A 23628-nucleotide genomic window follows, 5' to 3' on the forward strand; every position below is an offset into this window, starting at 1 on the left:
GTGCGCGCAGGGTTTAGATTATGGGCGGTGCTGTTATGTTTATTAACAAGCAACCGCCCATAATCGCGGGACCGCGCTTTCCCCCTCAGCCTGCTTCTTTCTACGCAAGCGCGCTGCTGGTGACCCCATGTCACCTCCTTCCCATCTTGCCCTGAGGCAGGAAATAGATGGGAAGAGCGCGGAGCAGTAACACCGATCAGGAGGAGACGCTCCGCGCTCTTCCCATCTATTTCCTGCCTCAGGGCAAGATGGGAAGGAGGTGACGTGGGGTCACCAGCAGCGCGCTTGCGCAGAAAGAAGCAGGCTGAGGGGGAAAGCGCGGTCCCGCGATTATGGGCGGTTGCTTGTTAATAAACATAACAGCACCGCCCATAATCTAAACCCTGCGCGCACGTCACCAGCGGTGACACTGGGCACAGTGCTCATCCACGAGAGATGAGCACTGGGCATGCGCAGGGATGGCTGGAGCAGTGGGCGGCGTCCAGAAGTATGGAAATCAGCGATGGGGGCGGCATACAGGACCAGGGGGCAGAATAACGGCCATCAGGCAGCCCGCCCCCATGTCAGATTTAGAGAATCCAAAGCCAAAAAGGTACCTCTATATAAAGTCTTTTTTTGGGTCAGAAAGGGGGCACAATACTAACAGGGACCTTTATAGAATGCAGCCCAGGAGCTGCAGAGGGGGAATCTGTTAGGTTTTAGGGGAAATTTCTGCTGACAGGTTCCCTTTAAATCACCGCCCACGATCACGGTCCCTTCTGCTAATTCATCCAGTGATGACAGGAGAGAGGAGCAGGTCGTCGCCGGATCTCTATTCGGTAGATACCAATTGACAATGGTAAAGATGGATGAGTTAACATTAATTTTCAGGAATATAAATCTTCCCTCCGTGTCCACCCGTGTATCTAGAACTGTGTGCACTAGGGACTTATGGATGCCTATGGACACTCCCTTGGATTTTGACTCTGGGTTGGAACTGTGGACCCAGTTAGTGTAATATCTGTCTCTAAAGATGGGGAGGTGGCCCGTTCTAAAATGGGTTTCTTGGATCAATAGTGTATGGACTCTTTTTTTTCTGCATGTCAAAAAATATCTGGGAGCGTTTTTGCGGGACAATAAGTCCCCTCACATTTAGTGAACCCCAATTAATCTGCATCATTCCAATGCAGAGGAACGGTGGGGACTCTAGGAATAGGTTCGGGGATTAGGGAGAGAGAGAGAGAGATGTGCAGGCAAGTAGGATAGGAAGAGCAGGGAAAGAGAAGAGGAAATAAAAGAGAAGAGGTAAGAAGGTCGAGAATACAAAAGAAACTACCAACAAAGCAGTAGAAACCAAAAGGCAAGGAGGTCAGAGTGCCTCCCGCCTGCAAGGTCACAACAAGACCCTAACGTCGGGTCTAAAAAGACTAAAAGTAACTGTATAGGTATAAGAGAATACCAAACTGTCTAACCTAGGGATGGTGAGACTACGCCACTCCTTTATGGCGTGTTATCCCAATCAGGGAGGGAACTTTCTACAAAGGAGCCCCCTGCCCCGGACTAACAATAAGCAATTATTCAACTTAGTTTATCAGCCACAGCCCTATATAATGTGAGGACACAAGGTCTAGAGAGAATATTGTGCTATACACCGTCAGGGGGTGCCCCCCGCCCCCTCTTCCAGGAAGGTGGGAGGGAACCCCCCCCCTCATAATCAGAAAGACTTAATCCCCCGGGCAAAAAAATTATAGCAAAACTGGGAGGTACATTCTATTGAGAAACAACCCAATGAATTTTTGTTTATAAACCAATAACTCCTTAAACATCAGACTGGTCTTCCTCTTCGAGGGCCACGCATCCGATCACCATCTGGGGCAGCACCCCATACCTCCATTGGAAACACCGGCCATTCCTCTATAGGCACCAACGGAATGTCCAGGGCTGCAGCAAATGATGGCATATCAGTCGGGTTCCTAAGAACATGCATTCTTCCCGCGAGTCGGACCTGCAGGCGGAAAGGAAATCCCCAGCTGTATTGAAACTCATACGAACGGAGCATGTCCAGGAGAGGTTTCAGTGCTCTCCTTTGTAAAGTGAAACGGGATAAGTACTGCAGAATCTGGACTTGGCTCCCCTCGTATGCTGGTGAAACTCCACTGCGCAGCTTAAACAGGATGGCCTCTTTAAAGGACATAACGGTGGACCCTGCAAATCACATCTCGAGGTCTGTCATTCTGTGTATGTTACGGGGGGCTGTCTGATAAGAACCTAAAGGAGTATCAGACAGTCAGGGTCCACCGTGCAAAGACTCTGCTGCAGACTATGGCAGGGTGCAATACCTCTGTTAACTCACAGAAGGATATAATAAGTAAGTAAAGCAATTCCTCCCTTACTTGGAGGGTGTGTGGAATGATCTCTGTTAATAATCACAGAGACAAAGGCAATGTGTGCGAAATGGCACCTACCTAGGTCCGCTCTTCTAGTGGTGCAAAAGAGACGAACAGCAGCGTAAGCCGCACAAAGCTCCTACCTGCGTTCGCTCCACTAGTGTGCGAGGACACGAACCACTAGATATGGCACCTGCCTAGGTCCGCTCTTCTAGTGATGCAAAAGAGACAACAGCAGCGTAAGCCGCACAAAGCTCCTACCTCTGTTCGCTCCCCTAGTGTGCGAGGATACAAACAACTGCCAGACGCAGTATAAGGAACGTTACCCTAGTGGCAACGTCCACCTACGAGTCGAACCACAAGGCCCAGCCAGACCATGTGCCTCAGGCACCTGCCTATGTCCGCTCCCCTAAGAGGTAAGGATACGGACAGCAGCCGAAGCTGTAAGGTATAAGAACCCTACCCTGCCGGTAGCGCTCACCTAGCATAGACAGAGGAATGCCTAGAGGAACGCGCACAGAGCGTCTACTCTTATGCATGAACCAAGAGGACTGAGCACCATGCGGCATGTGTCAGGGTGTTATATACACTCTGTGCCTCATCCAAGATGGAGGACACCAGAGCCAATCCGCTGCCAGAACGACAGGAGTGACGTCATGCTGGCCTATCACTGAGCAAGGCATCACAAGCACATGACCAGCGACCAATCGGCATAGACGGTGTCAGAGACATGTGACCTTGTGTCAGCGATGATGTCACCCGCACATGTGCAATGGCTCCAAGATAGGACTTAGTCTCTGGCGCTCGCACATGTGCAGTAGCAAGAAATCTGGACATAGTCTCCAGTGCTCGCAGCAACCGTAACAGTGTAGGTCTAGGGCCAAGCGCTCTATGCACTCTGTCTAGCTCCAGGGGTTGGCTTGATGGTTCACCCAGGATCTCATTAAACATCACTTGGAGGGCTCTCTGGAGATCCTTAGGTTCAACAGACTCTGGTAAACCCCGGACCCTTAAATTGTTTCTCCGGCCCCTGTTTTCAGCATCGTCCATTGCTTCCACCATATATTGTATTTGGCAAGAGTGTTGATCCAAAATGGCCCCTTGTGCCTGAGTGGTGTCTTCTATATTCTGTATTTTAGCTGCCTGTATTTGGTTCTGAGTGTCCACTCTTTCCACCTCCCCCCTCAGGGCCGACAGCTCTGTGCGGTATGCCTGTTCCAGCCTTGCTATATATGTCTCCATATCTTCTCTGGTGGGCATAGAAGAGATGTGTGCCCGGATTTCATTAAGTTCTGTCAGCACTCCTGGTTCATGTGATCTTATTGTACTTGTGGCAGGCTCTAACTCTGCTTGCTTTTCCATATCATACACACTTTGACTCAGGCTGTGTCTCACTGAAGATAGGAGATTTCCACTAGCAGGGCCCTGTTCCCCATTTGCATCATTAATAGCCTCTGCTTGAGATTTATTATTGTCCTCCTCCTGTGACAGGGGTAAGGGCACCTCTCCCCCCTCCTGAGGCCTCCCCACTGCAGGTCTGCAATCAGCAATGGTGGGGGTTGTACCCATGCTCCCTGCTCCAGGGATCCCCTGTACCAGAGACCTTGCACGCTGGCTGTCTGGGGTTATCAGCTGCCTCTCCTCCGCTGCCCGGGTGGTTTCCTCCCTCTGTCTCTGCTGCTGCTGGGGCGTCCCCTGCCTCTCCATCTTGGGAGAGGTCTGCAGTGCTGTCCTCTGCTTCGGCCGGTAAGGAAGCCTCTAATTCCCTTCTCCTCTGTCCGTGATGCTCCTCTGCTGGGCCCCTGGGTGCTCTCCCTTCTCCTCCGCTGCATATCCTTTTCTTCCAGGCTCTTGGGCTGGTTTAATTGTCAGTAATGTAGTCCGGTGGCAGGAGCTGAGACAAACATGCCCTCACTCCTCCCTAGCCAGGACACGCCCCCCACGGAGGGAAATTATCACCATTAAAGGGAATCTGTCATCAGGTTTCTGCCCCCTAATCTGAGAGCAGCATAATGTAGGGGCAGAGATCCTGATTCCAGCGGTGTGTCACTTATTGGGCTGCTTAGTGTAGTTTTGATAAAATCACTGTTTAATCAGCAGTACATTATCATTAGAGAACTACTTGACATACTTTCAGGTAGTCCAGTATATACATGAGCTCTGTATAACTGCTAGATCTGCAGCAGAGAAAACATTGATTTTATCAAAATGACAGCAAAGAGCTCAGTAAAGGCCGCTTTACACGCTGCGATATCGTGACCGATATCGCTAGCGTGGGTATCCGCCCCCATCGGTTGTGTGACATGGGCAAATCGCTCCCCGTGGCGCACAACATTGCCCAGACCCGTCACACTACTTACCTGCCCTGTGACGTCGCTGTGAGCGGTGAACCGCCTCCTTTCTAAGGGGGCGGTTCGTTCAGCGTCACAGCGACGTCACAGCTGCGTCACTGAACCGCCGACCAATAGAAGCGGAGGGATGGAGATGAGCGGGACGAACATCCTGCCCACCTCCTTCCTTCCGCATTGCGGGCGGGAAGCAGGTAAGGAGAGGTTCCTCGTTCCTGCGGTGTCACACGTACCGATGTGTGCTGCCGCAGGAACGAGGAACAACATCGCCCACGCGACAGCAGCAATGATATTTGAGAATGGACCCCCATGTCACCGATGGGCGATTTTGCACGTTTTTGCAACGATGCAAAATCGTTCAAAGGTGTCACACGCAACGGCATCGCTAATGATGTGCGTCACAAATTCCGTGACCCCAACGAGATCACTTGAGCGATGTCGCAGCGTGTAAAGCGGCCTTAAGTGACACATCGCTGGAATCAGGGTTTCTGTCTCTACATTATGCTGCTCGGAGATGGGGGGAGAACAAAAACCTGGTGACAGATTCTCTTTAAGCATACCTATAAGTTATAGTAGTAATCTGAGTGGGTTTCATAGTTTTTAAGGTTGAAGGGAGACTCTAAGGGGTACTTTGCACACAGAGATAAATCTGCGGCAGATCTGTGGTTGCAGTGAAATTGTGGACAATCAGTGCCAGGTTTGTGGCTGTGTACAAATGGAACAATATGTCCATGATTTCACTGCAACCACAGATCTGCCAAAGATTTATCTCTGTGTGCAAAGTACCCCTAAGTCCATCTAGTTCAACCAGTAGCCTAACATGTTGATCCAGAGGAAGGCAAAAATAAACACAAGCACTCCCAAATTATTAGACACATATACATAAAAAGTGTATGCTTTGGGAAGGAAAGGAGAGGGGAGGAAGTCAGTTAAAAAAAATAGTTCAATATTTATTAGGCAGGAGCTGTATGAATATAAGTGCATGAGATTTTCGGTACAAGTTTCTGTTTGTATACATGTGTCCCTATTCCTCTGGAATGAAAAGAACAGGTTAATATAGTCATCACTAGGAACTGCTCACTATGCCCATTCATATTTATTGTTAGGCAACAGTTATTTCTCTTGATCCTTGCATACAGATGCATGCTCAGTTCAGCCAAGCATCCATGTGTCCTGATGGGGAGAGAGGAGAAAGCTGCTGCATTATACCATTGGCAATTGCTTATCTTCCCTGATGCAAAAAAAAAAAAAAACAATCAGGGGTTAAACCTTCCTGACCCCAGCATCATCTGTAAAGGAGTCCCATATACCTATTATAGTCAGCAGTCCTGCCATCATCATCAGGTTTTGCTGACTTTGCTCTAATGTGTATGGGCATGTTTAAAGGGAATCTGTCAGCAGAGTTTTGCTACCTCAGATGAGAGCAGCAAAATGTAGGAGCAGACACCTTTATTCCAGCGATGTGTCACTTATTGGGCTGCTTGCTCAGATAGATTTTTATAAAATCACTGTTATAACTGCGGCAGATCTACCAGTTATTTTAATGCTCTATATAATCCTGGCCACGCCACTGTGTCATGGCTCGACTCTGTGGCTTGATAGTTGTGGACCTCCGGTTGTGTGGCCAGTTTCCCTCTCTGTTGGGCCACAGCCTGTTGTGTCTCAGTCCAGCTGTTTGTTAGCTGTTAATTCTATTGTCTTTCAGTTTCTTTGCCTTGTCTTTCTGTTTTATTTCTATTCATGTGTGTTCACATCCTAGTTCTGTTTGCCCTATGACATCTTGGGAGAGGCCATTTCTATTTGCCATGTACATGTCTTCAGTGCTGGCTATATTCCGAGGTTGATGGATGTTTGGGGTCCCAGCTCCTCAGGTGAAGATACTTTTATATTCCGAGGTTGATGGATGTTTGGGGTCCCAGTTCCTCAGGTGAAGATCCTTTTGCAGAGCTATCACTTTGCTTTTCCCTGCAGTTTGTTTTTGTGTTTCCCTTTTCAGCATTCTTTCATTCTCTTTCATATAGGATTTGGAGGGGTTCCACTTATTCCAAAAGTCTTTGGGTTTCATCAGTTTCCTACATCTTCCCTGTACGTCTGTGTGACGATGTCTTTAGTAGAGTTGAGTGAACCCGAGGTTTGGTGTTCTTACCAAGTTATTAAACTTGGGGTTATTTAGTTTGGAAAAACAAAGGCTTAGGGGGGATCTAATCACAATGTATAAACATATGAGGGTACAGTACAGAGACCTTTCCAAAGATCTCTTTACACCTAGGCCTGCGACTGTAACACGGGGGCATCCGCTACGTCTTGAGGAAAGAAGGTTTAATCATAATCACAGACGAGGATTCTTTACTGTACGAGCAGTGAGACTATGGAACTCTCTGCCGCATGATGTTGTAATGAGTGATTCACTACTAACATTTAAAGCAGAGCCTGGATGCCTTTCTTGAAAAATGTAATATTACCAGTTATGTATATTAGATTTTATGGCAGGGTGTTGATCCAGGGAACTAGTTTGATTGCCGTATGTGGAGTCAGGAAGGAATTTTTTTCCCCATTGGAGCTTGTTTGACACATTGGGTTTTTTTTGCCTTCCTCTGGATCAACATGTTAGGCTACGGGTTGAACTAGATGGACTTAGAGTCTCCCTTCAACCTTAAAAACTATGAAACAGACCTTACAAAAAAAAACCTGGTTGGATTCGGAGTTTGGGTGCTTTACACATGAACACTAGTCGCGCAAGCGTCACTGTGCTCTTTTACGCTCGGTGCTCTGCCCAGTGCGAGCTGCTTGCAGTGTTTCAATGACTCGCCCTGGGGGTAACGACAGCATCGTCGAATATAGCTAATCTAAATAAATAAAAAACCTCACCCCCAGAAGTGATCTGTTTATGGCTGATTGCATGTGGGCAGAGACCCGAAATTAGTGACTTCATTTGGGGTTCAGGTCAAGTTCGGGTTCTGAACCAAACTATCTAAAGTATGGATGAACCAGCCGATGCGAACTTCAATGGGTCCGCTCATCTCTAGTCCTATGTCTCACTCTGTCTGTGATAAAAAAAAAGTTTGTTTAAAAGAACTGAGAGTCCTCAGTGGTTGATTCCATTTAGTGGCTAACTGAAAAGATGGTAATAATAGCAGGCTTTCGAGACTACTCAGGTCTCTTCATCAGGCTCAGTATAATACAAAATCGGAAGAGTCACAAATTTATACACAACAGGACATAGAATCTCTGTCTGTGTACACTTCTTTTATGCTTATTGCTGTTTTGTGTTAAGCTTGGTTTATAATTAAGGACACTCAGGGTCAGCAACGTTAATTGAGGACGCCATTGAGTAACTTTAAGGTTCTGCAGTCCCCAACCCGTGGGTTTATTATGTTGCGGCACAGATGCAGCACTTCAGGGGGTGGGGAAAGGATGAGGCATATGACGCTGGGGGCAAATTGGTGAGGGGCCTTGCAGAATGGGGATACCCAGTGGCTTTTTTGGACGCAGGATACTCACCCAGAGGAGGAACATTATATCCAACATTATCATTGATGTACAAGGTGTGGGATAGAGGGAAGCAGTTGCTGGGAATATCAGGAATGACTGAGTACTGGCCCTTATGGCATAATCGTGGACTGGCGGAGCTGCAGAGACTCCCGGGTTGGAGAATGTGGGTGAGCAGGGGGGTGCATCAGGTGTCTCAGATTCTTCAGAATAATATACTTAAAAGATTTGACCAGCTCCAAGCTGAGGTTGGGATACCGCACAGTTCCTTTTACCAATACCTGCAGGTCCGTCATGCCTATGAGACACAGACACGTCGTATGGACATTAGGATAGAGCGGAATCACACTCTTACTGATTTGTTGACATCTGATCGCTCCTATGGTATTATTTCTAGGTTGTATACAGTGATGTTATCTAGACACCTCGACAAATTCCCTTTGCAGGCTAGAGAGAAGTGGGAGAGGGACCTAGGCCCTATGACAGAGGAACAGTGGGGTGAGGTCCTGTCTCAGACTCCAAGCCTTACTGTATCTGAAGGCCAACGACTGTCACAGCTATTCCTGTTACATAGAGTATATAGGACACCTAGTCTATTGCATAAGATGGGAGTTAGGATGGATGATCTGTGTCCTAGGTGCGGGCAGGAGGGTGCTAATCTGATGCATATGATGTGGTCCTGTGGGAACATTGAAGATTACTGGAGGGCAGTACTAGAATTGGTTAGACAAGTTTTCAATATCCGTCTACAGCCAAGACCTATTATATGTATCCTGGGTCTACTGGAAGGGGGGGTGGACTTGAGTTCGCCGGTAATGGTCGGTATTACACGTCTCTTGTACCAGGCTAGGAAACTGTTGGCCTACCACTGGTTGGACCCAGCGCCTCCAGTCATCGGGGATTTTAGGGAAAGAGTAAACGCTATACTTCGACTGGAGAGAGGAGTATACCTTAAAAGAAATGCATTGAAAAAGTTCTATAAGATCTGGGGGGCATGGTTGGATACCCCAGGCCTTCCCTCCTCGGCGTTACTGCAGGACAGTGCGAGCGACCAGGTCCTTCTCCTTCTGACCGGTTAACAAATTTCCTCAAATAGGGTGATATGCGTACTGCTGGAATGTGTGTGTATGTATATGTGTGTGCATGTATATGTGTGTGCATGTATATGTGTGTGCATGTATATGTGCGTGCGTGCGTGTATGTATATGTGTATATATATATAATGTCATAATGATGCTGGGTAAGCTATACTATGGAGAATATATTGGGAAATAATATGCACTTTGAGACCCATATTGAAATGAGACGTGGACTGCGGGTGCATTGTTTATTATGTTATTTGTGTGGTTTTTCTTATTGACTAAAGGTTTTTTCCCTTTCTGTGATATTTCTATGGAGGGAATTATTTTATGTGTTGTATAATTTTGCTGTTAAATAAAAATGAACCTGATTTAAAAAAAACAAACTTTAATGTTCTAACCTTTGCAATCTGTCAGGGACAAAACGGTCAGGATTAGGGTATTCCAAGTCTGCATAGGGACCGCCAGTTAAAATTTTCCCTGGTTTGTTTGTCCCAATGTGAGTAGACAGGCTCACTCATGATCAGCTGAAGTTGAATCGGGACGCCATTGTATAACTTTAGGGTGATACCAAATGGGCTGGCTATAATGTTACGACTGAGCCTTTCCATTGACACGGAGACAAACCTGGGGAGATTTTACCCGTAGATCCCTATACAAAATAGGTACCATAAACCTGACTGTTTTCTCCCTGCCTGATTGTGGACTTTGGCACCCTAATGTTATGCAATGGCGCCCCCATTCAATGTCAGCTGACCATGAGTGTCCTTAACTGCGTCCTAAACGATACACCAAGTGTAACTCAAAACACCAATCATCATAAAAGATGTGTACACAAGCAGAGGGTGAGACACATGGCTAAAGAAATGTTCATACAGTCGTACAGGGAAGATGGAGGAAACTGAAAGAAACTCAAAAAGATGGAATACATGGAGCTCCTCCAAATCCTAAATGAGACAGAATGAGAGAATACTGGAGAGAAAAACCACACAAACTGCAGGGAAAAGTAAAAGTGATAACTCCACAAGTTTATCCTAAAACTGAGGAGCTGGAACTCCAAACATCCATCAACCTTGGCATATACCCAGTACTGAAGGCATTTACTTGGTGAGTATAAAATAGCCCCTCCCAAGATGTGATAGGACAAACAATGCGAGGACATGAACACACCTGAATAGAAATCAAACAGCAAGGCAAAGGAAAGAGAAATAACAGCATTTGGACAAAGACAAAGAAGGGAATTTTGTTTACTTACCGTAAATTCCTTTTCTTCTAGCTCCTATTTGGAGACCCAGACAATTGGGTGTATAGCTTCTGCCTCCGGAGGCCACACAAAGTATTACACTTTAAAAAGTGTAACCCCTCCCCTCTGCCTATACACCCTCCCGTGCATCACGGGCTCCTCAGTTTGGTGCAAAAGCAGGAAGGAGGAAACTTATAAATTGGTCTAAGGTAAATTCAATCCGAAGGATGTTCGGAGAACTGAACCATGAACCAAAAGAACAATTCAACATGAACAACATGTGTACACAAAAGAACAAACAGCCCGAAGGGAACAGGGGCGGGTGCTGGGTCTCCCAATAGGAGCTAGAAGAAAAGGAATTTACGGTAAGTAAACAAAATTCCCTTCTTCTTTGTCGCTCCATTGGGAGACCCAGACAATTGGGACGTCCAAAAGCAGTCCCTGGGTGAGTAAAAGAAAACCTCGATAAAAAAGAGCCGAAAAACGGCCCCCTCTTACAGGTGGGCAACCGCCGCCTGAAGGACTCGCCTACCTAGGCTGGCATCTGCTGAAGCATAGGTATGCACCTGATAGTGTTTCGTGAAAGTGTGCAGACTAGACCAGGTAGCCGCCTGACACACCTGCTGAGCCGTAGCCTGGTGCCGCAATGCCCAGGACGCACCCACGGCTCTGGTAGAATGGGCTTTCAGCCCTGAAGGAACCGGAAGCCCAGAAGAACGGTAGGCTTCAAGAATCGGTTCCTTGATCCACCGAGCCAAGGTTGACTTGGACGCCTGCGACCCTTTACGCTGGCCAGCGACAAGGACAAAGAGCGCATCTGAACGGCGCAGGGGCGCCGTGCGAGACACGTAGAGCCGGAGTGCTCTCACTAGATCTAACAAGTGCAAATCCTTTTCACATTGGTGAACTGGATGAGGGCAAAATGAAGGTAAGGAAATATCCTGATTGAGATGAAACGGGGATACCACCTTAGGGAGGAATTCCGGGACCGGACGCAGAACCACCTTATCCTGGTGAAAAAACAGGAAGGGGGCTTTGCATGACAACGCTGCTAGCTCCGACACTCTACGGAGCGACGTAACCGCCACTAAAAAAGCCACCTTCTGCGAAAGACGTGATAGAGAGACATCCCGCAGCGGCTCGAAGGGTGGTTTCTGAAGAGCCCTTAGCACTCTGTTAAGATCCCAAGGTTCCAGCGGCCGCTTGTAAGGTGGGACTATGTGGCAAACTCCCTGCAGGAACGTGCGGACCTGCGGAAGTCTGGCTAGACGCTTTTGAAAAAACACGGAAAGCGCCGAAACTTGTCCCTTGAGAGAGCCGAGAGACAAACCCTTGTCCATTCCGGATTGAAGGAAGGAAAGAAAGGTGGGTAAGGCAAACGGCCAGGGGGTAAAACCCTTATCAGAGCACCAGGATAAGAAGATCCTCCAAGCCCTGTGATAGATCTTGGCGGACGTTGGTTTCCTGGCCTGTCTCATAGTGGCAATGACATCTTGAGATAACCCTGAGGACGCTAGGATCCAGGACTCAATGGCCACACAGTCAGGTTGAGGGCCGCAGAATTCAGATGGAAAAATGGCCCTTGAGACAGCAAGTCTGGTCGGTCTGGGAGTGCCCACGGTTGACCCACCGTGAGGTGCCACAGATCCGGGTACCACGACCTCCTCGGCCAGTCTGGAGCGACGAGGATGGCGCGGCGGCAGTTGGACCTGATCTTGCGTAACACTCTGGGCAGCATTGCCAGAGGAGGAAACACATAAGGTAGTCGAAACTGCGACCAATCCTGAACTAATGCGTCCGCCGCCAGAGCTCTGTGATCTTGAGACCGTGCCATGAATGCCGGGACTTTGTTGTTGTGCCGAGACGCCATGAGATCGACGTCCGGCGTTCCCCAGCGGCAACAGATCTCTTGAAACACGTCCGGGTGAAGAGACCATTCCCACGCGTCCATGCCCTGGCGACTAAGAAAGTCTGCTTCCCAGTTTTCTACGCCCGGGATGTGAACTGCGGAGATGGTGGATGCTGTGGCCTCCGCCCACAGCAGAATCCGCCGAACTTCCTGGAAGGCTTGACGGCTGCGCGTGCCGCCCTGATGGTTGATGTACGCGACCGCCGTGGCGTTGTCCGACTGTATGCGGATCTGCCTGTCCTCCAGCCAGCGATGAAACGCCTTCAGGGCCAGATACACTGCCCTTATTTCCAGAACATTGATCTGAAGGGAGGACTCTGTCGGAGTCCAGGTTCCCTGAGCCCTGTGGTGGAGAAAAACCGCTCCCCACCCTGACAGACTCGCATCCGTCGTGACCACAGCCCAGGATGGGGGCAGGAAGGATTTTCCCTTCGACCGAGAAGTGGGAAGGAGCCACCACTGAAGAGAGGTTTTGGCTGCCAGGGAAAGAGAGACGTTCCTGTCCAGGGACGTCGACCTCCTGTCCCATTTGCGGAGAATGTCCCATTGGAGTGGACGCAGATGAAACTGCGCAAAGGGGACTGCCTCCATTGCTGCCACCATCTTCCCCAGGAAGTGCATGAGGCGCCTCAAGGGGTGTGACTGGGCCCGAAGAAGAGAGTGTACGCCTGTCTGCAGCGAACGCTGTTTGTCCAGCGGTAGCTTGACTATCGCTGAGAGAGTATGAAACTCCATCCCGAGGTAAGTCAGTGACTGGGTCGGTGTCAGCTTTGACTTTGGGAAATTGATGATCCACCCGAATCTCTGGAGAGTCTACAGAGCCACGGTCAGGCTGTGTTGACATGCCACCCGGGAGGGTGCTTTGACTAGATCGTCCAAGTAAGGGATCACCGAGTGGCCTTGAGAGTGTAGGACCGCCACAACGGATGCCATGACCTTGGTGAAGACCCGTGGGGCTGTCGCCAGGCCGAACGGCAGTGCCACAAACTGAAGGTGTTCGTCCCCGATGGCGAAACGCAGGAAGCGTTGATGCTCTGGTGCGATCGGCACATGGAGATACGCATCCCTGATGTCGATTGATGCTAGGAAGTCTCCTTGGGACATCGAAGCGATGACCGAGCTGAGAGATTCCATGCGAAACCGTCTGGTGCTCACATGTCTGTTGAGCAGTTTGAGGTCCAGAACGGGACGGAATGATCCGTCCTTTTTTGGCACCACGAACAAGTTGGAGTAAAACCCGCGACCACGTTCCTGAAGGGGAACGGGGATCACAACTCCTTCTGTCTTCAGAGTGTTCACCGCCTGAAAAAGTGCCTCGGCTCGCTCGGGGGGCGGAGATGTTCTGAAGAAACGAGTCGGGGGACGAGAGCTGAACTCTATCCTGTAACCGTGAGACAGAATGTCTCTCACCCATCGGTCTTGGACATTTGGCCACCAGGCGTCGCAAAAGCGGGAGAGCCTGCCACCGACCGAGGATGCGGTTTGGGGAGGCCGAAAGTCATGAGGAGGCCGCCTTGGAGACTGTGCCTCCGGCGGCCTTTGGCGGACGTGACTTAGACCGCCATGAATAAGAGTTCCTCTGGCCCTTCTGTGGCCTGTTGGACGAAGAAGGTTGGGACCTGGCTGAGGGCCGAAAGGACCGAAACCTCGATTGAATTTTCCGTTGCTGAGGTTTATTTGGCTTGGACTGGGGTAAGGACGAGTCCTTTCCCTTGGATTGCTTAATAATTTCATCCAATCGCTCGCCAAACAATCGGTCGCCGGAAAATGGCAAACCGGTTAAGAACCTCTTGGAAGCAGAGTCTGCCTTCCATTCGCGTAGCCACATGGCCCTGCGGGCTGCCACCGAATTGGCGGACGCTACCGCTGTACGGCTAGCAGAGTCCAGGACGGCATTCATGGCGTAGGATGAAAATACCGACGCCTGAGAAGTCAAGGACGCAACTTGCGGAGCAGAGGTACGTGTGACCGCATTAATCTCAGACAGACAAGCTGAGATAGCTTGGAGTGCCCACACGGCTGCGAAGGCCGGGGCAAAAGACGCACCTGTGGCTTCATAGATGGATTTCATCAGGAGCTCTATCTGCCTGTCAGTGGCATCCTTGAGCGATGAACCATCTGCCTCTGAAACTACGGATCTAGCCGCCAATCTAGAGACTGGCGGATCCACTTTGGGACATTGAGCCCAACCCTTAACTACGTCAGAGGGGAAGGGGTAACGTGTGTCATTAAGGCGCTTATTAAAGCGCTTGTCCGGAAATGCTCTGTGCTTCTTGACAGCCTCTCTGAAGTTAGAGTGATCGAAAAACGCACTCCGTGTACGTTTGGGAAACCTAAACTGGTGCTTTTCCTGCTGCGAATCCGACTCCTCTATAAGTGGAGTTGGGGGAGAGAGATCTAGCACCTGGTTGATGGACGCTATAAGGTCATTTACTATGGCGTCCCCTTCAGGTGTATCAAGATTGAGAGCAACATCAGGTTCAGAGCCCTGAGCTGCGACGTCCACTTCATCCTCCAGAGAGTCATCAAGCTGAGACCCCGAACAGCGTGATGAAGTCGGGGAAGATTCCCAGCGAGCCCGCTTAGCCGGTCTGGGACTGCGGTCCGTGCCGGAGTCCTCCCCGTGAGACATAGGGGCCACCCCAGGAGCACGCTGCGGCGCAGCCCGAGAGGGCCCTGGGGGCGATGATCCTACAGTGCCCGGGGCCTGTGTAAGGACCGGTCTGGACTGCAAGGCTTCTAGTATCTTAGCAGACCATCTGTCCATAGACTGAGCCATGGATTGTGAAAGCGACTCAGAGTTTCTCAGCCAAAACTGCAAACTCTGTCCCTGTCACCTGGATAGGGGCAGACGGCGGTTCTACCTGAGCCGAGGGTCCCACCAGTGCCCGAGGCTCCGGCTGAGCGAGTGCAACAGGGGCCGAGCATTGCTCACAGTGAGGGTAGGTGGAACCTGCAGGTAACATAGCCGCACAAGAGGTACAGGTTGCAAAATAACCCTGTGTCTTGGCACCCTTGCTCCTTGTGAACGACATGCTGTTGTGTCCTAGGAGAGTGATCACTGAGGGTACATAGCCAGCAAAAAACAATGCGGCCGAACAGAGAAAATGTATACAGATATATCTATAAATATATACACTTCGGCACCCCAGGGGGACCAGCACCGGTGACCGGTGTGGCTTACCGACCGCCCAAGCGGTTGTGTGACCACCAGATTCCCTGCCTTGGGCCTCCCAGAGCTGCAGAGCTCGTTTCTGAAATCCTCCGCCGGCAGAATGATGTAAAAATGGCTGCCGGAGCTCTCAGGGGAGGAGGGGGCCGTGGGCGGCGACTAATAAAGTGCGGGAATCTGGTGCCCAACAGTGATCAGTGAGGGGTGAGGAGGACACCTAAAGTATGCTCCAGCCCTCACTGTCGACGTCAAGTCGACCGTCCCGCCCTTACCCCTGACTGGCAGGCCCGGGGGCGGGAGTTATGGTACTAGGCCGCAGAAGCCGGGGACTAAATTTAATACCGCGGCCGACAAACAGGCCCGGTCGGCGCGGTAGTCCCGGCCGTCATAAAAATACAGCAGCCGCTGCGGTGTCAGTGACACGAGCGCTCCATACACCGACCCCAAGGGGACACAGAGTACCTTCTGGATGCAGGGCCTGTCCCTGATGATATTAAGTCTCCTGTCCGGCAGATTCCCACAGGGGCTGCGGAGGGAGCCCGGTCCCAGTGCCTGGATGACCGGATAGGATCCCACTTCTCCCAGAGCCTCTAAGGGATGGGGAAGGAAAACGGCATGTGGCTCCAGCCTCTGTACCCGCAATGGGTATCTCAACCTTAACAGCACCGCCGACTTAGTGGGGTGAGAAGGGAGCATGCCGGGGGCCCTGGGGCCCTCTTTTCTTCCATCCGATATAATCAGCAGCTGCTGCTGACTAAAATGTGGAGCTTGCGTTAATGTGTGCCTCCTTCAACACAAAGCACAAAACTGAGGAGCCCGTGATGCACGGGAGGGTGTATAGGCAGAGGGGAGGGGTTACACTTTTTAAAGTGTAATACTTTGTGTGGCCTCCGGAGGCAGAAGCTATACACCCAATTGTCTGGGTCTCCCAATGGAGCGACAAAGAAACAGGTTATGGTCCAACAGCGAGGGAAACTGACCGAACAATCAGAGTTCCCCAGATCAAGCACTGGAGTCCAACCATGACTCACTGAATGGCAGATTCCTGTCTATACTGTGCATAGGTAGAAAGCTGCTAATTAGTGGTGGGACATGGTTAAATAGAGCTCATGATGTGTCTAGTGTTAAGAAAGACCTATTGCCATTCTGTGTGACTGCAGGACGTCAGCTTATCCCTAGGTTCTGGAAAACCACTTACATCCTACAGAGGATAGATTGGGTAGAAGCAATTAATGCGCCCCAGTGCCAGGAGGAGGGCAGGGCATTCGATGAGAAGTCTGCCTCCTAATGGATGCAGTCTGGTATCCCTGGATATTCTTTAAGGAGTCGGCGGGGTTTCAACAGTGGTTGACGTGGGGGATCTAGGAGACGTGATTAGGTCTGGAAGTACGATCTGGGATCGGAGGGAGACCACTGTCTCCAATATAGGGACACTTACTTTGATCCCCCTTTTTTTTGCTTTTTTTTCTTTTCTCTCATCTTTTTTCGTCCCTCCCTGTTTCTTTTTTCTTTTGCTCTTGCTTCTTTTCTGTTCACTTGTTGTTGTATAACCAAAGATGTATGGAAACATTTATACAGGGGAGTCATTAATTTTTGTTGAATGCTATATAGGCACATTCCTAGTCAGGAGGAAGGGATGACCTCCGACCTGACTCAACTATGTTTGTCACCATGTTGCTCCCTATTTGAATGCCTGGAAATATTTGTTTTGCTTTCCTTGTTTAATAAAGATATATTGAACCTAAATAGAGCTCATGAATATGGAGGACTACATAGCAGCAAGTTAACTAGTCATCTAGTGGTAATCTCCTGCTTATAACAGTAATTTTATAAAAACTAGAGATAGCCACCAAGTAAGTGACATATCTCTGGAGTCAGGGTACTTGGCTTTCCATCGCAGGTACCTGACCATATAGTATCCCCTTTAGAGGAACAGAACCCTATATGACTCGTACAGGGACTGGGCTTCAGTTCCAGACATTAACCATTAAATATTTCAAGAAAGTCAACTGACCTTATCGTTCAACGGAGGCGCAACATACTCCAAATTACAATTATCCTGTTAAAAAAAAAAGAGAAAAAGCTGAACGGATTGTATTCATTTGTTACTTTTGCATAAAATACATTAATCACAGTTATCAGTAACTAAACATAACTTGAACAAAGGAAAAAAGATAGAGCTGCATGCAACCAAAATTTTCCCCTGTTCTGTGTATTTAAGGTGTTTTTAAGGTGTTGCACAATTTCTGCACCTATTAGGTAAATTAGGTTAACTACATCTTTTATTGTGTGTATTTTTTACATGTGTTTTTGTCATTTGTAAAGCTGCATTATTCTTGATACTTTTTTTGTATTTTGCTTTGACCAAGCTTTACAGATACAGTCATGTGTGGATGAGTTTTTGGTGCATTTCCGTAACGGAAATGAAGTAAGAATGTGCGAGTGATTTTCCCCTGTGGATTTTCCACACCTAATGCAATTCCATGGGAAAAATCTGCACATAAAAATCGGCGTGCCTAAAAGAGAAATTGACATGTTGCGGATTTGAAAGACGCACCGCGGGTCAGTTTACACTGAGTAAAACTATACGTTCCATCCATTTGGGTAGAACTGTAAAGGGTGCTTTACACGAGACGATCTATCGTGAGATAGATTGTCGGAGTCACGTTTTTTGTGACGCACATCCGGCGTCGCTTGCGATGTCGGCCTGTGTGACACCTCCTAGCGACGCAGTATCGCTCACAAATCGTGAGTTGTGTACTCGTCGCTCGGTTTCATAAAATCGTTTTTGAAACGATGGCGCCGGTTGTTCATCGTTCCCGTGGCAGCACACGCCGCTCCGTGTGACACCACGGGAACGATGAACACAGCTTACCTGCGTCCCGCGGCTCCCGCCGGTTATGTGGAAGGAAGGAGCTGGGCGGGATGTTTACATCCCGCTCATCTCCGCCCCTCCGCTTCTATTGGCCGGCGGCCATGTAACGTCGCTGTGACGCCGAACATCCCTCCCACTTCAGGAAGTGGATGTTCACTGCCCTCACCGACGTCGCCTGGGAGATAAGTACGTGTGACGGGGGGGTTAACGAGTTTGTGCGCCACGAGCAATCAATTGCCCGTGACACACAAACGCCAGGGGCGGGTACGATCGATCAGGAAATCGCACGATCGGTCGTCCCGTGTAAAGCAGGCTTAAGACGCTGGCTTTTTGAGGCAGTGAAAAGACGAAGCGTCAATAACTCATTGTGGGCACTTACATTGTGAGCTTTACAATTTTTGAATGCCCATTGAAAACAGCAATCTGATTGTTTGTTATAGACATCTCCACTTTGTTGTGTCTGTCAGTCCACATATGGCGGCTACAGTGTGCGTAGACACTAAATTATAACATTGTTGACTTCTTTTTACAGTAACTCATGTAAGAACGCCTTAACTTTATATGAAGGAAAAAGTTGCCAAAAATTTTCCCCATACTAAAGTGCAGTATCCGATTAATTTACTAGTACTCAGGGGTGACTAAATGTTACCATAAAGCCTAAGTGATCATAGAGAAATACTGGACACATAAAACATTACTTACCCAGGAATAAAATATGACTTGTGTGTCACTGTTGGTTATCAGCTGCGTCTCATCTTTAGGATTAAATATAATGTATTTCTGAAGAGAGAGAAAATGGTTTAAGATTCTAAAGATCCATATTTTAAATAGTTTTAATGTTTAAAAAAAAAACAAACATTTTTTTTTCATCCATTACAAAGTGTTGACAACGAAGGGAATTTTGTTTACTTACCGTAAATTCCTTTTCTTCTAGCTCTAATTGGGAGACCCAGACAATTGGGTTGTATAGGCTGTGCCTCCGGAGGCCGCACAAAGTATTACACTTAAAAGTGTTAAGCCCCTCCCCTTCTGCCTATACACCCCCCGTGCTCCCACGGGCTCCTCAGTTTTGGTGCAAAAGCAAGAAGGAGGAAAAAGAATTATAAACTGGTTTAAAGTAACTTCAATCCGAAGGAATATCGGAGAACTGAAACCATTCAACATGAACAACATGTGTACACAAAAAAACAGGGGCGGGTGCTGGGTCTCCCAATTAGAGCTAGAAGAAAAGGAATTTACGGTAAGTAAACAAAATTCCCTTCTTCTTTGTCGCTCTATTGGGAGACCCAGACAATTGGGACGTCCAAAAGCAGTCCCTGGGTGGGTAAAATAATACCTCGTAAGAGAGCCGTAAAACGGCCTCTTCCTACAGGTGGGCAACCGCCGCCTGAAGGACTCGTCTACCTAGGCTGGCATCCGCCGAAGCATAGGTATGCACCTGATAGTGCTTCGTGAAAGTGTGCAGGCTCGACCAGGTAGCCGCCTGACACACCTGCTGAGCCGTAGCCTGGTGCCTCAAAGCCCAGGACGCGCCCACGGCTCTGGTAGAATGGGCCTTCAGCCCTGAGGGAACCGGAAGCCCAGCCGAACGGTAAGCTTCGATAATTGGCTCCTTGATCCACCGAGCCAGGGTTGATTTGGAAGCCTGTGACCCTTTACGCTGGCCAGCGACAAGGACAAAGACTGCATCCGAGCGGCGCAGGGGCGCCGTACGAGAAATGTAGAGTCTGAGTGCTCTCAACAGATCTAACAAGTGCAAATCCTTTTCACATTGGTGAACTGGATGAGGACAAAAAGAAGGTAAGGAGATATCCTGATTGAGATGAAAGGAGGATACCACCTTAGGGAGAAATTCCGGAACCGGACGTAGAACCACCTTGTCCTGGTGAAACACCAGGAAAGGGGTTTTGCATGACAGCGCTGCTAGCTCAGACACTCTCCGAAGTGAAGTGACTGCTACTAGAAAAGCCACTTTCTGCGAAAGGCGTGAGAGAGAAATATCCCTCATTGGCTCGAATGGTTGTTTCTGAAGAACCATCAGCACCCTGTTCAGATCCCAGGGTTCTAACGGCCGCTTGTAAGGAGGGACGATGTGACAAACCCCCTGCAGGAACGTGCGTACCTGTGGAAGTCTGGCTAGGCGCTTCTGGAAAAACACAGAGAGCGCTGAGACTTGTCCCTTAAGGGAGCCGAGCGACAAACCCTTTTCCAGTCCAGATTGAAGGAAGGACAGAAAAGTGGGCAAGGCAAAAGGCCAGGGAGAAATACCCTGAGCAGAGCACCACGACAGGAAAATTTTCCACGTCCTGTGGTAGATCTTGGCGGACGTCGGTTTCCTAGCCTGTCTCATAGTGGCAATGACGTCTTGAGATAACCCTGAAGACGCTAGGATCCAGGACTCAATGGCCACACAGTCAGGTTGAGAGCCGCAGAATTCAGATGGAAAAACGGCCCTTGAGATAGCAAGTCTGGTCGGTCTGGTAGTGCCCACGGTTGGCCGACCGTGAGATGCCACAGATCCGGGTACCACGACCGCCTCAGCCAGTCTGGAGCGACGAGGATGACGCGGCGGCATTCGGCCCTGATCTTGCGTAACACTCTGGGCAACAGTGCCAGCGGAGGAAACACATAAGGGAGCTGAAACTGCGACCAATCCTGAACTAAGGCGTCTGCCGCCAGAGCTCTGGGATCTTGAGACCGTGCCATGAACGCCGGTACCTTGTTGTTGTGCCGGGACGCCATGAGGTCGACGTCCGGCACCCCCCAGCGGCAACAGATCTCCTGAAACACGTCCGGGTGAAGGGACCATTCCCCTGCGTCCATGCCCTGGCGACTGAGATAATCTGCTTCCCAGTTTTCCACGCCTGGAATGTGAACTGCAGAGATGGTGGAGGCCATGGCTTCCACCCACAGCAGAATCCGCCGGACTTCCTGGAAGGCTTGCCGACTGCGTGTGCCGCCTTGGTGGTTGATGTATGCCACCGCTGTGGAATTGTCTGACTGAATTCTGATCTGCTTGCCTTCCAGCCACTGCTGGAACGCTTTCAGGGCAAGATACACTGCCCGTATTTCCAGAACATTGATCTGAAGCGAGGATTCTTGCTGGGTCCACGTACCCTGAGCCCTGTGGTGGAGAAAAACCGCTCCCCACCCTGACAGACTCGCGTCCGTCGTGACCACCTCCCAGGATGGGGGTAGGAAGGATTTCCCTTTCGATAATGAAGTGGGAAGAAGCCACCACCGAAGGGAAGCTTTGGTCGCCTGCGAGAGGGAGACGTTCCTGTCGAGGGACGTCGGCTTCCTGTCCCATTTGCGTAGGATGTCCCATTGAAGAGGACGCAGGTGAAACTGCGCGAAAGGAACTGCCTCCATTGCTGCCACCATCTTCCCCAGGAAGTGCATGAGGCGCCTCAAGGTGTGTGACCGACCTTGAAGGAGAGATTGTACCCCTGTCTGTAGTGACCGCTGCTTGATCAGCGGAAGCTTCACTATCGCTGAGAGGGTATGAAACTCCATGCCAAGGTATGTCAGCGATTGGGCCGGTGTCAGATTTGACTTTGGAAAATTGATGATCCACCCGAAACTCTGGAGAGTCTCCAGAGTAGCGTCGAGGCTGTGTTAGCATGCCTCTAGAGAGGGTGCCTTGATCAACAGATCGTCCAAGTACGGGATCACCGAGTGACCCTGAGAGTGGAGGACCGCTACTACAGTAGCCATAACCTTGGTGAAAACCCGTGGGGCTGTTGCCAGGCCGAACGGCAGTGCCACGAACTGCAGGTGTTCGTTTCCTATGGCGAAGCGCAAGAAGCGCTGGTGCTCTGGAGCAATCGGTACGTGGAGATAAGCATCTTTGATATCGATCGATGCAAGGAAATCTCCCTGGGACATTGAGGCGATGACGGAGCGGAGGGATTCCATCCGGAACCGCCTGGTCTTTACGTGTTTGTTGAGAAGTTTCAGGTCCAGGACAGGTCGGAAAGACCCGTCCTTCTTTGGGACCACAAACAAGTTGGAGTAAAAACCGTGGCCCTGTTGCTGAAGAGGAACAGGGACCACCACTCCTTCTGCCTTCAGAATGCCCAGCGCCTGCAGAAGAGCCTCGGCTCGCTCGGGAGGCGGGGATGACCTGAAGAATCGAGTCGGGGGACGAGAGGTGAACTCTATCTTGTAACCGTGAGACAGAAGGTCTCTCACCCAACGGTCTTTTACCCGTGGCAGCCAGGTGTCGCAAAAGCGTGAGAGCCTGCCACCGACCGAGGATGCGGAGTGAGGATGCCGAAAGTCATGAGGAAGCCGCTTTGGTAGCGGCACCTCCGGTGGTCTGTTTAGGACGTGACTTAGACCGCCATGCATCAGAGTTCCTTTGATCTTTCTGAGGCCTTTTGGACGAGGAGAATTGGGACCTGCCCGCGCCCCGAAAGGACCGAAACCTCGACTGCCCCTTCCTCTGTTGGGGTATGTTCGGTTTGGGCTGGGGTAAGGATGTATCCTTTCCCTTGGATTGTTTGATGATTTCATCCAAACGCTCGCCAAACAATCGTTCGCCAGAAATTGGCAAACCGGTTAAGCGCTTTTTGGAAACAGAATCTGCCTTCCATTCCCGTAGCCACAAGGCCCTGCGGAGTACCACCGAATTGGCGGCTGCAACCGCCGTACGGCTCGCAGAGTCCAGGACAGTATTAATAGCGTAAGACGCAAATGCCGACGTCTGAGTGGTTATGGACGCCACCTGTGGCGCGGACGTGCGTGTGGCTGCGTCAATTTGCGCTTGACCTGCTGAGATAGCTTGTAGCGCCCATACGGCTGCGAATGCTGGGGCAAAAGAAGCGCCGATAGCTTCATAGATGGATTTCAACCAGAGCTCCATCTGCCTGTCAGTGGCATCTTTGAGTGAAGCCCCATCTTCCACTGCAAGTATGGATCTAGCTGCCAGTCTGGAGATTGGAGGATCCACTTTGGGACACTGAGTCCAACCCTTGACCACGTCAGGGGGAAAGGGATAACGTGTATCCTTAAGGCGCTTAGAAAAACGCTTATCTGGACAAGCATGGTGATTCTGGACTGCCTCTCTGAAATCAGAGTGGTCCAGAAACATACTCGGTGTACGCTTGGGAAACCTGAAACGGAATTTCTCCTGCTGGGAAGCC

At 49.8% G+C, this 23628-nt stretch overlaps 1 protein-coding gene across 3 annotated transcripts in view; it reads right to left on the reverse strand.

The window, feature by feature from the left end:
* Positions 1 to 23628, reverse strand: part of CFAP251 (cilia and flagella associated protein 251) — a 235633-nt gene that overhangs the window by 120895 nt on the left and 91110 nt on the right. For all 3 annotated transcript variants that reach the window (XM_075323342.1, XM_075323353.1, XM_075323331.1), the window contains exons 8-9: positions 19184 to 19261; positions 17621 to 17665 (exon numbers count right to left, since the gene is read on the reverse strand). In XM_075323342.1, coding sequence (XP_075179457.1) covers positions 17621 to 17665; positions 19184 to 19261 — 123 coding nt within the window. The remainder of the gene's footprint in view (positions 1 to 17620; positions 17666 to 19183; positions 19262 to 23628) is intronic.

The sequence above is a fragment of the Anomaloglossus baeobatrachus genome, chromosome 1 (assembly GCF_048569485.1).
Source record: "Anomaloglossus baeobatrachus isolate aAnoBae1 chromosome 1, aAnoBae1.hap1, whole genome shotgun sequence".
Lineage (NCBI taxonomy): Eukaryota > Metazoa > Chordata > Amphibia > Anura > Aromobatidae > Anomaloglossus > Anomaloglossus baeobatrachus.